Source organism: Xenopus laevis, chromosome 5L (assembly GCF_017654675.1).
Source record: "Xenopus laevis strain J_2021 chromosome 5L, Xenopus_laevis_v10.1, whole genome shotgun sequence".
Taxonomy (NCBI): Eukaryota; Metazoa; Chordata; class Amphibia; order Anura; family Pipidae; genus Xenopus; species Xenopus laevis.
Window position 1 is genome coordinate 163950947 of NC_054379.1, and position 16598 is coordinate 163967544.

The 16598-nt window shown below is 42.4% G+C and overlaps 1 protein-coding gene across 1 annotated transcript in view; it reads left to right on the forward strand.

Moving 5' to 3' along the window:
- Window positions 1-16598, forward strand: part of elp3.L (elongator acetyltransferase complex subunit 3 L homeolog) — a gene marked incomplete at its 5' end in the record, with an annotated part of 64198 nt that overhangs the window by 24131 nt on the left and 23469 nt on the right. The window contains 5 exon segments of the mRNA NM_001095505.1: window positions 2533-2659; window positions 10285-10478; window positions 14647-14737; window positions 14845-14910; window positions 16233-16460. Coding sequence (NP_001088974.1) covers window positions 2533-2659; window positions 10285-10478; window positions 14647-14737; window positions 14845-14910; window positions 16233-16460 — 706 coding nt within the window.

Here is a 16598-nt window from a genome sequence, read left to right on the forward strand (position 1 = left end):
TTGTGGGAGCGGATAATGTTATTGTGGGCACTGGTTGTTCTGCATATAATAGCTGTGCCCATGCAATCAGCTCATACCATTGCTTTTGTGTTCCAAGAAGCATTTTTGAGAAACGTGAATGCAATAGGTGTAATTTGTGAAACAAAATCATTCTTCCCCGGTACAGGTTTAATTTCCCATTGTTTGTCCATAAAGGAGATTGTGCTGTTGTGTTTTACTCGGCATACTGAGATCCAGCCAACACATGCAACACCGTGATTATATGGCAAGATATTCCTAAAAGGTTCACCTTTAAAGAAAACTCAAATCTAATTTTCTGAAATATGCTCACACCAAATCCGCACAGGTTTTTTCCCCTTATTTATTAATACATTTTCGTGTATGGAAACAAAGTTGAAAAATTCGTGAAAATATCGGATCGTACAAGATTTTCGGATTTTCTGCCCGAAACCAAGTGCAGATCAGGATACAGTCATATGAAAAATTTTGGGATCCCCTCTTGATTCTTTGGAGTTTTGTTTATCATTGGCTGAGCTTTCAAAGTAGCGACTTCCTTTTAATATACAACTTGCCTTATGGAAACAGTAGTATTTCAGCAGTGACATAAAGTTTATTGGATTAACAGAAAATATACAATATGCATCATAACAAAATGAGACAGGTGCAAAAATATGGGCACCCAACAGAGATATTCCATCAATACTTAGTTACAAATGTAACAGCCTCTAGACGCCTCCTATAGCCTTTGATGAGTGTCTGGATTCTGGATGTGGCTATTTCTGACCATTGGTCCATACAAAATCTCTCCAGTTCAGTTAAATTTGATGGCTGCCGAGCATGGACAGTCTGCTTCAAATCATCCCATAGATTTTCCATGATATTCAAGTCGGGGGACTCCAGAATATTGTACTTGTCCCTCTGCATAAATGTCTTTGTAGATTTCCAAGTGTATTTAGGGTCATTGTCTTGTTGGAATATCCAACCCCTGCAGCGTAACTTCAACTTTGTGACTGATGCTTGAACATTATCCTGAAGAATTTGTTGATATTGGGTTGAATTCATCCGACCCTGGACTTTAACAAGAGCCCCAGTAGTCCCTGAACTAGCCACACAGCCCCACAGCATGATGGGACCTCCGCCAAATGTGACAGTCGGTAGCAGGTGTTTTTCTTGGAATGTCGTGTTCTTCTTCCGCCATGCAAAGTGCTTTTTGTTATGACCAAATAACTAAATTTTTGTCTCATCAGTCCAAAGCACTTTGTTCCAAAATGCCTGTGTCTTGTCTAAATGAGCTTTTCCATACAACAAGCGACTGTGTTTGTGTGAGTGCAGAAAGGGCTTCTCATCCCCCTGCCATACACATGTTCTTTGTGCAAATTGTGCTGAATTGTAGAACGATGTACAGATACACCTGCATCTGCAGCAAGATGTTCTTGCAGGTCTTTGGAGGTGATCTTTGGGTTGTCTGTAACATTCTCACAATCCTCCACATATGCCGCTCCTGTATATTTCTTGGCCTGCCAGACCTGGGTTTTACAGCAACTGTGCCTGTGGCCTTCCATTTCCTCATTACATTCCTTACAGTTGAAACTGACAGTTTAAACCTCTGAGATAACTTTTTGTAGCCTTCCCCTAAACCATGATACTGAATAATCTTTGTTTTCAGATCTTTTGAGCGTTGCTTTGAGGATCCCATGCTGTCACTCTTCAGAGGAGAGTCAAACAGAAGCACAACTTGCAATTGATCACCTTAAATACCTTTTCTCATGATTGGACACATCTGCCTATGAAGTTCAAGGCATAACGAGCTGATCCAACTAATTTGGTGTTGCCAGTAATCAGTATTGAGCAGTTACATGCATTCAAATTAGCAAAATTACAAGGGTACCCACATTTTTGCACAGCCAGTCTTTCACATTTGATTTAATTTCATACAACTGAATACTGCTTCACTAAAAATCTTTGTTCAGAAAACACCCCAGTACTCAGATGTTCCTGGGAAATGAAAGACATACCACTGTTATCTTTTTTGTTTAAAGTGGAGTAAATGATTATGCAGCTGAGGGGTTCCCAAACTTTTTCATATGACCGTATCTTAGGGACTTATCTTAGGGACTTATCCCATTGACTTATATACAACCTCGGCAGGTCTGAAATGCCGGGTTTTCGGATTCAGACTTTTTCCATCCTCTGGGTGTAATAAATCCTGAAAAAATTTAGGTTTTTTTCCCACAAAAAATTCAGATTTTATAGTAAAAAAACGAGTTTTGGCATTTGGACTTAAATAAATTACCCCCTTAGTATGTTATAGAATGGCCAGTTCCGAACAACTCTTCAATTGGTCTTCATTATTTTTTTATATATAGTTTTTTTAATTATCTGCCGTCTTCTTCTGACTCTTTCCGGCTTTCAAATGGGGGTCACTGACCCCATATAAAAATCAAATGCTCTGTAAGGCAACAAATGTTTTGTTATTGTTACTTTTTATTACTCATCACATTAATTAGATTTGTTTGATTTTTCCCTCTCTAGGGGCCACACAGTGAAAGCCGTATGCGAGTCCTTTCACCTGTCTAAAGACGCGGGATTTAAAGTGGTTTCCCACATGATGCCAGACCTGCCCAACATGGGACTGGAGAGAGACATTGAGCAGTTTATTGTGAGTAGTGTTTCACTTTCTTTTCCTCTGGGAGAAGTGACTCTATATTTCAAGCAGAAGTAAGACTTGTGTACAGGCATTTACAGAACATATATTTTCTAATATGCAAAGGATTAGCTGCCATACTGATTGCCTTCTCAGAGGAATTTGCTATAAATATATAACTATAAATTTCCCTCTTCACAAAGAGCCTCTACACAAACTGTAACTGTTAACTGCAACATCTTCTTTCCTAAACACATAGTAACTGCCCTGCTTACTTCCAGCTCACCCTACCTCACAGACGCACCAACTATCACTTTGCCCGATTCTTCCCTCTCACTAACAAGCCGTGTTCACCGCTAACTATTAGCTCCTCCTCTCCCACAGACACACCAACTGTCACTACTTACTGCCATCTCTTTCTATTTTGAACACACAGCGACTGTCCCTGCTAACTGCCAGCTCCTCCTCTCCCACAGAAACACCAGCTACCATTGCTGCCAGCTCCTTCTGTCCCATAAACAAGCCAACTAGCACTGATAGCTCTTACCTCCACTCTCCTACAGACACACCAACTGTCAATGCTAACTGCTTGTTCCCCATCTTCCACAGACACACAACTGTCACTCCTAACTGGCAGCTATTCCACTCCAGGAGATACCAACTATCTCATCTGACTGCCAACTTCTCCTCACTCGTATACACACGTACTATAGCTAACTGACAGTTCCTTCTCTCACAAACAAGCCAAATATCGCTGCTACCTGCTAGCTCCTCTTCTGCTCCAGACAGTGACTTCTCTGTTACTGCCCAGTGGTAGTGCCTCTTTTGCCACAGACATGCCAAGTGACTCTGCTAACTGCTGCCCTCTCCCACACACACACCAGCTGTCAGTGATAACTGCCTGTTCCTCCTCTTCCACAGACACACCCACTGTGTCTTCTGCCTGCTCCTCCTTTTCCGCAAACACACAAACTGTCACTGCTACCCGCCTTCTTCTCTTGTCTCACAGACACACCTACCATTTCTTCTGCCAGGTCCTCCTCTCCTGCACACACCAACTGTCATTGCTAACTGCCAGCTTGTCCTCTCTTTAGGTTTTGCTTAAAGGGATCCTGTCATCGGAAAACATGTTTTTTTCAAAATGCATCAGTTAATAGTGCTACTCCAGCAGACTTCTGCACTGAAATCCATTTCTCAAAAGAGCAAACAGATTTTTTTATATTCAATTTTGAAATCTGACATGGGCCTAGACATTTTGTCAATTTCCCAGCTGCCCCAAGTCATGTGACTTGTGCCTGCACATTAGGAGAGAAATGCTTTCTGGCAGGCTGCTGTTCTTCCTTTTCAATATAACTGAATGTGTCTCAGTGGGACATGGGTTTTTACTATTGAGTGTTGTTCTTAGATCTACCAGGCAGCTGTTATCTTGTGTTAGGGAGCTGTTATCTGGTTACCTTCCCATTGTTCTGTTGTTTGGCTGCTGGGGGAGAAAAGGGGGGGGGAAGTTCTCACTCTAACTTGCAGTAAAGAGTGATTGAAGTTTATCGGAGCACAAGTCACATGACTTGTGGCAGCTGGGAAATTGACAATATGTCTAGCACCGTGTCAGATTTCAAAATTGAATATAAAAAAATCTGTTTGCTCTTTTGAGAAATGGATTTCAGTGTAGAATTCTGCTGGAGCAGCACTATTAACTGATTCATTTTGAAAAAAAAAAAATGTTTTCCCATGACAGTATCCCTTTAACCTTTTTTGCGTAGTCAGTAAAATGTTTTTCCTGTAACTCATGTGACAGTCTCTACTTCCTTCCTGGATATTACTGCAGTGCTGTTTTGCTTTATGGCAGGGATTCTAGCTATACACTCAGCATCAGAGCAATACAGTCTCACAAGACCAACAACAAAACCAAACCCCTAACTTTTAAAGCCCACACTTGTGTGAAATATAATCTACTGATGGAATGTGACAGATAATACAGTAATGTTTAAGACAGTGTAGAAAATAGAATGGCTTTAATAAATAACCTGGTGTTTTCTGCAAATAGCGATGACCTGTGAAAGCTGAATTTAACGGTCAGATGAGAATGCGCCGTCCAGAACTGGCATTTAGCGAGCACTGTGCTTTATCGTCCTGGTTTCCTTAAACTTTCTCCTTCCGGAAATGTTCCTGAGTCAGCAATCCAGGCAGGACTTCCACTCTCCGGTGTAAATGGAGGTTAGGCAGGGAAATGTGTGGGAAGCCATAGATAAGATAATTAAAGTAATAGTTCTAATAAATCAAAGCCTCCCACAGACAGGATTAATGGGGGCTCCTGCTAGACCCGACACCTCATTCTGCAGATGCGATAAACTGCGCTTCTGTTTTGTTGCAGTCTGAGAGGGACGAGGTGACAGACCCAGCACACAAGGTGGGGGCCTCATTAATCACCTTCCCTGTGAAGGCTCCACAATTGAAGTTAAGGGACAGGAGTCAATGAACGGAAACTGTTTACAAGAGGGGCCCACAGACAATTTGTTATTGTCTGATATCCCAAAGTGATAGCAGGAGAATGGAGAACATTCCAGATACTGAAGAATTGGCCACAGAGAACCTTCATTTAGAGGCACATTGATTGACTAGACTCCTCTTTGTTTAATGTTAGAGGTTGTCAGACAGACAGACAGACGGACAACACAAATAAACTCACTAGACGTGTGATAACCTTGAAAGTAAGCTCTAAAGGGCAGAGCCGTTCTACTCCATTCTACACAATATATTGATTCTTTATAAACGTGTGTTAAAGTGATAGTGACACTAAAAACACTACTTTTCAAAATATGAATGTACATTAGGGGGGTTATTTATCAAAGGTTGAGTTTTGAGTTTTTGTCTACCTTGAATAAACTCACAACTCGAATGTTTGCTTATTTATGAAAAAAAAACCTCAAATAAATGCAATCCGCAGAAAAAAACCTTGAATCGATCGAGTTATAGGCTAAAAAAACTCAAATATGAAAACAGATGCGGTTCGCATCAGAGCTCGCCCACAATATATGTCCTCTCGTCTGGACGCTGCTCTCGCGGGAAGTCGGCCACTTCACGCCGATATTGATACTTGCAAAGAAACGTTTCTGCATTCATCGGTGCTGTCCAAGACGCCCAAGGAGGACCATGATAATTTCAAAATCGGCTTTATTTAAACAAACTGTGTGATACAAACATTGTGCAGTGGGTGCGCTTTGACTCACGCATTTCTTGCCTGAACACTCCTCATTGACTCTGAGGAAGTGCCGAGAGTTCAGGCAAGAAACGCGTGAGTCAAAGCGCACCCACTGCACAATGATTGTACCACACAAACCAATTTTGAAATTATCATGGTCCTCCTTGGGAGTCTTGGACAGCACCGATGAATGCGGAAACGTTTCTTTGTAAAAAAAAACTCAAAAAGCTCAAATTGATCGAGTTATAGGCTAAAAGAACTCAAATATCTTGAATTGATCAAGTTTTTAACCACCATAAAAATCCATTGGCCCTCTGCTTTCTCCATATACTGTATGTTGTGAAGAGCATATATGCTGCTGCATTGCCATTGTAAATGCCATTTATATTATTCTTCCTTATCTCCCAGTGATTTTCTCTCCAATTTCACCTCCACTTGAATGAAAGTTTCAAAAACTATCCACCAAATAATTGTGCTATATACAAAGTCTAGATTTGGGTTTGCTTCTGTAGAACATGGCGTTCATTATCCAGCCATCTTGATAGGTATTTTTATGGGTATGGGCACAGAGCTCCAGATCAGCTGTGTTTTGTGTGCTCCTCACAGTGGAAGCTCTACCTCACTATCTCCCAGGGATCTTGGTAATGGAGAACCATTGCTGAACCCCTGTTGTTCTCTTCTCCTGAGACTTGTGTCCTCCAAGCAAGTCTGGACTTCAGTTGAATTATATAGGATGCAAATCATTTGTGTACATTTTTGCTGTAAAAAATGGCTTCTGTTAAATATTAGTCCTGTAGAAAATACGTGAAGCTAGGATGGATTTGTCAGAACAAGTTTTATGATTCATTTTAAAAAAATATTTACAAATCTGCAGTCAAATCTGAGTTATTGATAGCATTCTAGTGTGGTACTTTGCCCAGATGGTCGCCTGACCTTTGAAATGCCAATCAATGTTTATCCAAAAAGACCCTATTTCCACCTCACCTTTGGGCAACGGCACACAGAGCAGTTGACGTCTACAGAAACCATGTTGTTGGCAACAAACTGCCCCTTTAAATCACCTGTTCCTAGCCAACTGAAGCACAACTATGCAATTTATCTGGCTATGAACACGAAATTCAAAGGCTTTCCGGTTCAAAGTTATTATTGGACGTGTGTTGCCTGTGAGGAGCATCATTTCCCATGGGTCCCTGCGTGCCATTATCCTTATCCAAAGTTAAAATACTCTATACTATTGTCGGAGCATTACTGAGTAGTAGGTCAACATTGTTGTTTGGCCACTGAATGGCACATTTGTAAAACTCAATGTTGAATGGCATTGTAACTTCTGGAATGCACTGCCTGAAGGGAATGGTCCAGGAAAACTTGTTCTAGATCATCTGCTTCCTTTGATAATGGCCTGTAGGTCTCCCTTCTCAACCATATTGTATGAAGGCTTGCGGTGTGGCCGCATTTGGTCTGAGATAAGTGTGAAAGCAGCAATTGATATTCCAGATACATCTACAGCCTGATCCCATTAGGGATGCACTGAATCCAGGATTCGGATCGGGATTCAGCCTTTTTCAGCAGGATTCGGCCGAATCCTTCTACCCAGCCGATCCGAATCCTAATTTGTATATGCAAATTAGGGGCGGAGAGGGAAATTGCGTGACTTTTTGTCACAAAACAAGGAAGTAAAAAATGTTTTTCCCTTCCCTCCCCTAATTTGCATATGCAAATTAGGATTCGGTTCGGTATTCGGCCGAATCCTTCGGGGGTTTGGCTGAATCCAAAATATCCCTAGTTCCCATTCAAAATGTTCTGCTGGTAAGGACCAGCAAAGTGGTTACTACAGGGAAGTAATAACAGTTGTACATAGGGATGCACCGAATCCGCTATTTTGGATTCGGCCGAACCCCCGAATCCTTTGCGAAAGATTCGGCCGAATACTGAACCGAATCCGAACCCTAATTTGCATATGCTAATTAGGGGTGGGAATGGGAAAACATTTTTTTACTTCCTTCTTTTGTGGCAAAAAGTAACGCAATGTACCTCCCTGCCCCTAATTTGCATATGCAAATTAGGATTCGGTTTCGGCTGGGCAGAAGGATTCGGCCGAATCCGAATCTTGCTGAAAAAGCCCGAATCCCGAACCGAATCCTGGATTCGGTGCATACCTAGTTGTACATATAAAAAAGATCTAGCTGGAGAATTAGCTAATCCTCGTTATAAAGTGCATGTCTCATCTTTCTTTAGATAATCAACTATTAAACCCATACTCCCATGCTGACAGTACACAACTTTTAATCTTTACTTGATGATGATGTTAACCAAACATTCATAATTCCGTCTAGAGAAGCCTCCTCTTGACAGTGAGAAGCTCTTTCTGTTGAATTGATTGAGACTAGTGGATGCTCTGCTCTTCTGCAGTTTCTCTAGTGTCCGTAATAAGAGCTTCTGAGTTCTGCTGAACTGATAAGTAAACTGGATTCCTTAGCAGATTTAATAATATTATTATTTACTTATTTTAGTGTTTGCTTTCCCAGTGTTTTTCACACTTGCAGTTTTAGTGAGGGGTAAACTCCTTGATTCAAAACAATATTTGGCTAGTCTAGAATAATGAATCCTGAAGACTCGGACAACGATAAATGTTGATTATGAACAATCTAAGTGGCCTGTTGATCAGCCCGTTGGATGGATTCCATCAATACAGAACATTCCTGCAGAATTCCCATATTGAGCTATGATCAATCCATCAAAGCTCTTCATCGTGCGTGAGAATATAACTGAATAGTTGCACTGTATGATCAGCAACTTCATGAACTTTAATAGACCTTGAATGGAAACACAGTTTGAAGGCAATAAATAGAGGATAAACCAATATTTCTGTATGCTGAATATGCGTATCCCATGATGCATCAACATTAGGATTTCCGCAATCTGTTCTGCTTAAATTGGTCTTGTGAGCTCTTTAATCCGTGTGTTTGGTACCAGAAGGAAAGTATCACAGTAGAAGCTTGGTGTCAGCACTAACACTAAGCATTTCTTGGAAACTAAAATATAATTTCAGCAGTTTCCTCTATGGCCGGGTGATTTAATACAGATTTACAGATGATTGGTGGCTCGCGGTGAAAAGAATAAAGCCCAGAAAACCTACAGACCATAGCTTTCATTTCTCCTGTGATTGAAAGTACAGACAATACAGGGAAGTCTGAGTGATGGGTCTTAGCCATTCAGAACCGGGACACCCTCCTCCACCCTGGTAATGTTGAGGCGTTGATGGACAGAAAAGTATAACTATGAAATTATTTTTTAAAAAATTGCTCAGCTGGAAGACGTTTCCTTATGACAGAGATTGCTGTAGGTGGCCGATGAATATCAACACATTATATTATATATTATAGCCAGTGGGCTGAGAATGGAGCCATTCAACTGCGGCTTCCACACCATGCCTGTCTCTGCCCCTATCCCAAATAGACCTTATTGTACATGGGCTTAATAGGTGTTTCAGTCATGCAAGTCCACTAGGTTCCCTCAAGATTGTGCCGTGTAAGAGGAACTGTGACCTCTCATACCAGTAATGTGTCTTTGGCTAGGATTCATTTGCTGTGGAATGCATTGAGGGCAATAAGACCGCTCAACAGGTGGCCTACAAGGAGACCCTCCCAGGTTGCTCCATGTTGTTGATTCATGTTTTAGCAACTGATGACACCATGGCAAAAACTGGCTGTAGAACCCACAGATTTGTCAAACCCCTGCCTGAACATTTGAAGGAAAAGTTTCTGTATAGGACATCATCAGATATGAAGACCTGTACGCCTGTGCAGTAGGGTTGCCCTCACCCGTTATCATGAATTTGGAATGAAACTATGTACTTACCAGATAAACCTATAATGCACTGACTTGAAGTCCTTGAGATGCCGTACACAACTTTTTAGCTCCTTTCCGCCTTTCTCCTCTTAACCTCTGTGGTTCTTTTGTTTAGTCGTTCTCCATGTCTCGCATTGCCCCAGTGAGATCTAAAGAGAATGAAACAAGTTGGAATTGATAGCTCTGAATCATCAGTGGATGCTCTGTTGGGCACTGGAAAATAAATGAATAACTGCTTAATTGAGGGTTAAAGCCTCTCATTTGGGCTTTTATAGCAGTGAGGCATGGGAATAACTTCTGTTTTCAGAAGGCTTTCACTTAATTTCTTGCAGAGTTTGAGACTTTTTGGCTCCAGTCGGCCCTGCTCATCCTATATTTCTGTACAAATATATCCAAAACTATCTATATATATCTTGCTTAGCTTATCTTACACGGCTCCATCACCTTTCTTACAATGCAAGTAGATTACTGAATCAATTTGGGGCCACACTAGTTTAAAAAAACACATTTCATGACAATATCAGGCAAAAAAAGGGGCAGCGTTCGTTACCGCGTAAATATGCCAACCATGCCATCTGTTCTTATTTTCTAGGAGTTCTTTGAAAACCCTGCTTTCCGCCCAGATGGGATGAAGCTGTATCCAACATTGGTGATCCGTGGCACTGGTCTTTACGAGCTCTGGAAAACAGGACGATATAGGAGTTACTCCCCGAGCACCCTGGTGGATTTGGTGGCAAGGATTTTGGCCCTTGTGCCACCGTGGACACGAGTTTACAGAGTACAGAGGTAAATACGTGGTTTTGTTCAATTTAAGTAATGTTAACGAGTCAAGGTTTTAGAATTTGAGAAGTCATCAAGCCAACCTGGTTCCATACAATGGCATACGGCCAAAGTCCACCTCAACTATCCTTCGCCTCTGTATTCCTTTCACATATTATTTATATTTTGCTACACCAGTGATTGTGTATCGAGTATTACTGAAATTCTACAATGCATCGGTATGACTTGCTTCCAATCCACTGTGCTCCTTATTGTTTTCACATGTTCAAGCAAGGCATCAGCACAGCCCCATGAAGCTTTATAAAGCTGCCAAATTAATCAGTTGGCTGGCTTTTCTGCATTGCAATGGGTATCAAAGAAAAGCTCCAGGTATCTGTACAGTAATCTCCCGCTGTGTTTATTGCAACCTCACAGAATGAATGTAACATTCAGATATTGTGAGTCTGCACCACGCACAGAAATGCTATTGTGGATCCTGTCATTGAACGCAGAGTAAGGATTTGACAAGAAAATATGACCCACCCCCATGGAGCTCCAAAACCGGCATTATGAAAAGGAATCATAATTGAACCGCTAAACAGATATACTTTGTGCTCACAATTCCATTCACTGTTAATGAATGACAGAGTAAAGAGAGCCATTAAACCCATTATTTCCCTCAATTAGCTTTTTCATTGTTACAGAAGCATAATCTAGAAGGCCTAGCATGGCAGTCGCTTTGATATAGGCAAACACTTTTGCCATGGCCTCAGATCCTTCTCATAGCCAACACACAGGCCTCACCCATTGGAAACAATCCTACTGCAATTCCAGGCTGGGTTAGAGATGTCTGCAAACATTACTGGTACTTGCACTTTTTGAATTGAAACCACATTTAAAGAGTTAAAATAGGGTTTATCCTATAGATTAAAAAGCCTCATGCACTAAATGTTCAACCATTTTTCAGGTTTATGATTTAGGGCAGTGCTCTCCCATGGCCCGTGCCCCACACATGAAAGTCTGCCTCTTGTGTCTGCTTACCTTGTGTAAGATTTACAAAGTATCAGTGTTGCTATTAACTGGCCCCTACATTGTTTACACATCTAATTCAGACAATAAACTCCTGCCTTTATTCACACTTTTAATCCCCATGCATTGTTCCTACTTGTGACACCTCTCTTGTTCACACCCCTAAAGGCCTGTACTGTTCACACCTGAGACCCAGACTGAAGCTGCCCACATTGGTCACCTGTTTACACTTCAGACAGACTGCTGAAGGGACACCAGGTCCTGACAAGTTTTCCTATCGCCTGCTGTACTCTGCCTGCCCTATGCTATCTGCGTGTGTCATACTCTGCCAGTCCTATCCTCCCTGTGTGTGCCATACTCTGCCTTCCCTATGCTCCCTGTGTGTGCGCCATACTCTGCCTTCCCTATGCTCCCTGTGTGAGCCATACTCTGCCTGTCCTATTCTCCCTGTGTGTGCCATACTCTGCCTTCCCTATGTGCCCTGTGTGTGCCATACTCTGCCTTCCCTATGCTCCCTGTGTGTGCCATACTCTGCCTGTCTTATTCTCCCTGTGTGTGCCATACTCTGCCTGCCCTATTGTAGGTTATCGCAGCAGAGGCTCTAGGATGATAGTTTGGGGGGGAGGCTGATGAATTTGAGAGATGTATAGCTTGATGTTAATGGGATTATGACTAAGGGCAATGACAGACGGGACGTTTTGTCTCCCATGATTAATCTTGGGCACAGCCAACTACAAAACGTTCCTTGTTTCCTAGGGGTTTGGCCTTGGGGCAGGGGCTAGGAGCAGCTCCAGATCCAGGGGCCACAGTTTGAGGGGGGTTTCACTGTCCTTTTTTTATTAAGACAGAGCTGCATAACTTGCTGGTACTCTATGTGCTTTTATACTCAAGTTAGGAAAACAAACTGCAGCAAATGACTGTACACGGTAAGCTTTGTGATTATTTAAAATAGGGGATCAAATATGTTGCCAGTAATGTGGACTGTTAATCTAAATGTCTGTTATCTCTGCACCCCTGGATACCCTTTACTGATCGCGGCAAGTACTTTTATCAATGCCCCAGCTCTCCGTACACTTGCCGGAGCGTTTCTTTGTTCTGTTCTTCTGTTCCCAACGATAAGAGAAGGTTGAATAGATTTTCCCCAGGATGGTGCCACAGACATTGATGCCACGCTGCTTGTTTTGCTCCGTGTAAAGACAGATTGACTTGCGTTGGCAATGCTGATCATCGCTCGGCGTAACAAGATTTATTTGCTCTTCCCTCTACCAGGGGGGCGTTTTTCTCATACTGAGTGCCTCCAGTCTTCTCAGTGGAGGAAAATCTTGTAAAGGAAAGATCAATTATTTCTCAAGTGCAACGTTCTCTTCCTAAATCACTGCGGCTCTTATTTAAAGTGCCTTTAACTCTTCCTTGGGATGAGTAGTAGGCAAGTCTGCTGAGATCTAGAGCTGAACCCGAATAGATTTACCATATAATAGAAGGCTCTCAGTTGAACAGCACATGTATGGATAGTGGAAGCACATCTTTATACAGGTATAGGATCCTTTATCCAGAAACCCGTTATCCAGAAAGCTCTGAAATATGGGAAGGCCAGCTCCCTTTTTAATCTGATAATTCACATTTTTAAAACGTACTCCCCTTTTCTCTGTTATAACAAATGTATATCTTGTACTTGATCCGACAAAGATATAATGAATCTTTATTGGTGCCAAACAATCCTATTGAGTTTAATTAATGTTTAAATGATTTTTAAATAGTATAGGAATCCAAATTACACAAATACCCCCTCCCCCTTATCCTTAAAATCCCAGGTCCCGAGCATTCCGGATAACAGGTTCCATACCTGTATGAGCAGCTTTTGAAAATGTGACCATTGTAATTGGGTGAGTTGAAATTCCACAGCCAATCAAGGGCACTCTAATTGCACCAGACCAGTAAATTGAGATTGCTGATTAATTGCTATTGGGGGAAATTAGGTGTTCATTGTATCTCCCCCTCCTGCTCCTTATTCCTTTGTTCTTTCATATATGAGCCCAATCCAGTGTGACCTGGCTCCTAATTAGGGACATTTTGGTTCCTGCACGTTCTCGTGCCTCACCCCCCTCCATGAGTGCTTTTAGAGCATCTGATCTTATTGGCCCCCAGATATTTCAATCCTCTGTAGTGTATGGGAGAGGCAAATTCCATTATCAAATTGCTCTCTGTGTCCCTCTGGGGCACATACAAGATAAAGGAACCACAGATGGGCCCTGCCCAGACAGAGGGGAAGGTGAGGGGTACATACTGAATGAGGAACAACAGATGGAGCCTGCCCAGACAGAGGGGAAGGTGAGGGGTACATACTGAATGAGGAACAACAGATGGAGCCTGCCCAGACAGAGGGGAAGGTGAGGGGTACATACTGAACGAGAAACAACAGATGGAGCCTGCCCAGACAGAGGGGAAGGTGAGGGGTACATACTGAATAAGGAACAAGAGATGGAGCCTGCCCAGACAGAGGGGAAGGTGAGGGGTAGATACAGAACGAGGAATCACAGATGGACCCTGCCCAGACAGAGGGGAAGGTGAGGGGTACATACTGAATGAGGAACAACAGATGGACCCTGCCCAGACAGAGGGGAAGGTGAGGGGTACATACTGAATGAGGAACAACAGATGGACCCTGCCCAGACAGAGGGGAAGGTGAGGGGCACATACAGAACGAGGAACCACAGATGGACCCTGCCCAGATAGAGGGGAGGTGAGGGGTACATACAGAATGGGGAACCACAGATGGACCCTGCCCAGACAGAGGGGAAGGTGAGGGGTACATACTGAATGAGGAACAACAGATGGACCCTGCCCAGACAGAGGGGAAGGTGAGGGGCACATACAGAATGAGGAACCACAGATGGACCCTGCCCAGATAGAGGGGAGGTGAGGGGTACATACAGAATGGGGAACCACAGAAGGACCCTGCCCAGACAGAGGGGAAGATGAGGGTACATACAGAATGAGGGGAAGGTAACACAGATATACTATGTTCAGACAGAGGGTTTGAACTACAAATTGTATATAATTGATTTCACACTGCACTATACAGTGATCTAAGCGTTTTCTCTCTTTTGTTAACCATGTTTTTTGCACAACAAATGTGTAACTGCGGAATAATCTTTATGTTTTGTAGGGATATACCAATGCCACTAGTAAGCTCTGGGGTGGAGCACGGTAACCTGAGGGAATTGGCATTAGCCAGAATGAAAGATTTGGGCACTGAGGTAATGATCTCTGTTATTTTATGAACAAATATATTACAATGAGGGTGTTTTCTACCATTTGCCAAAATACACATTTTTACTGAAATTGTATCTCTGTGGAATCTTAGTGTCGGGATGTAAGAACACGAGAAGTGGGAATCCAAGAAATTCATCACAAAGTCAGACCCTATCAGGTGGGTTCCACACAAAGAAATAGAAGTGGCCATACAGTAAAGATTTAGTTTCCTGTGCATGGCATCAGAATTATTCACACCACTAGTCACAAAACTGTAAATGTTAAAGTTCCCTTTTATTCTGCAAAGGTAAGTGATGTTTCTTTGTTCCGAGTCCATTCCAGCCCACATGATAAATGAGAATTTGTCATAAAATGGGGCTCTGTCGTGAGTGTATTTGCAGTGATAGTGTAGCATGAAAAAGCAATCAGATTCCAAATAAATTCCTTCCTCGTCCCATTAGCGAGCCACGCTCAGGGGGCAGTTGAATTGTATGAAGGAAGCTAATTAAATAAATCAATGTGCGGCACTTAATAAAATCAACTGTCAGCGGCGGAAGGGAGCGGAGTAGGCGCTGCTCCCAACACTTTCATGTTTACTTTGCGTTTGGCATTTAAGACACATTTATGTGGCATGTTTTTTCCTTTTATTGCCTGGATACCTGGGGATGTGTATTAATGAATATTCATGCTCCTTGCCAGATATGAGTGACATTAAATAGGTGTGGGCTGCAGACAGCAGGTGCCGGGATACAGAAGCTGAATGCCGTACTCATACAGAAACACAAATAATCATTGTTGGGAGAAAAGGGCAGCTCTTAAAGAACTAAACCCTAAAAATTATTATCTAAAAATGTCCTATTTTATATACTAAACGTATTGCACGAGGATAAAGTTTGAGCTTGTCAATAGCAGCAATGATCCAGGACTTCAAACTTGTCACAGGGGGTCACCATCTTGGAAAGTGTCTGTGACACTCACATGCTCAGTGGGCTCTGATTGGCTGTTGAGAAGCTAAGCTTAGGGCTCGTCACTAATTATCCAGCAGAAAATGAGGTTGGTCTGTAATATAAGAAGCGTAACCGCTCCGACTTAGCGCATGTTCTGCTAAAAGGGACTTGGCAGCTTATAAATGTAGAACTGGGTGCTGAATTCCTTTCGGCGTCCCACGCTGTACAATATGGAAGGCAAGAAGAGATGGTTCCACATTCCGAAATCTGTAAAAAAAAAAAGTCAAAATCTTTATTCACATCTCACATTCTGCTAATGTATTCACATGCCCCCTAAATGTTGCTTCTCAACAGTAGCCCAGAGCACACTGAGCATGTGCAGTGCCATGGACTCACAAAAGATGCCTAGCAAGATCCAAGATGGGGAGCTATTATAGGGCTGCTACATTAAGTTCATTATAGAAAACACAACATATCTACTCGGATTACTAGTTTATCCGTGGTCAGTTGTTTTATGTTTCTTATTTAGGGTTTTTCTGTTTTCTGTTCACAGGTTGAGTTAATTCGTAGAGATTATGTTGCCAACGGAGGGTGGGAGACATTTTTATCTTATGAAGATCCTGAGCAAGACATACTTATTGGCCTCCTGCGGCTGAGGAAATGTTCAGAAGAGTCCTTCAGGCCCGAGCTCAAGGGAGGGGTGTCTATTGTACGGGAACTCCATGTATATGGCAGCGTGGTTCCCATCAGCAGCCGTGACCCTTCTAAGTTCCAACATCAGGTAAAAACCACTGATGCGTTGCATTGACATCATCACTTGACCCCATCTGGGACCTCCAAAGATGCAGTTAGTCATATGTGAAACTGGTTGTGGGGTGCGGGTTCCCTTAGGACTTGTCAGACGGCCTCTCCTTGAATG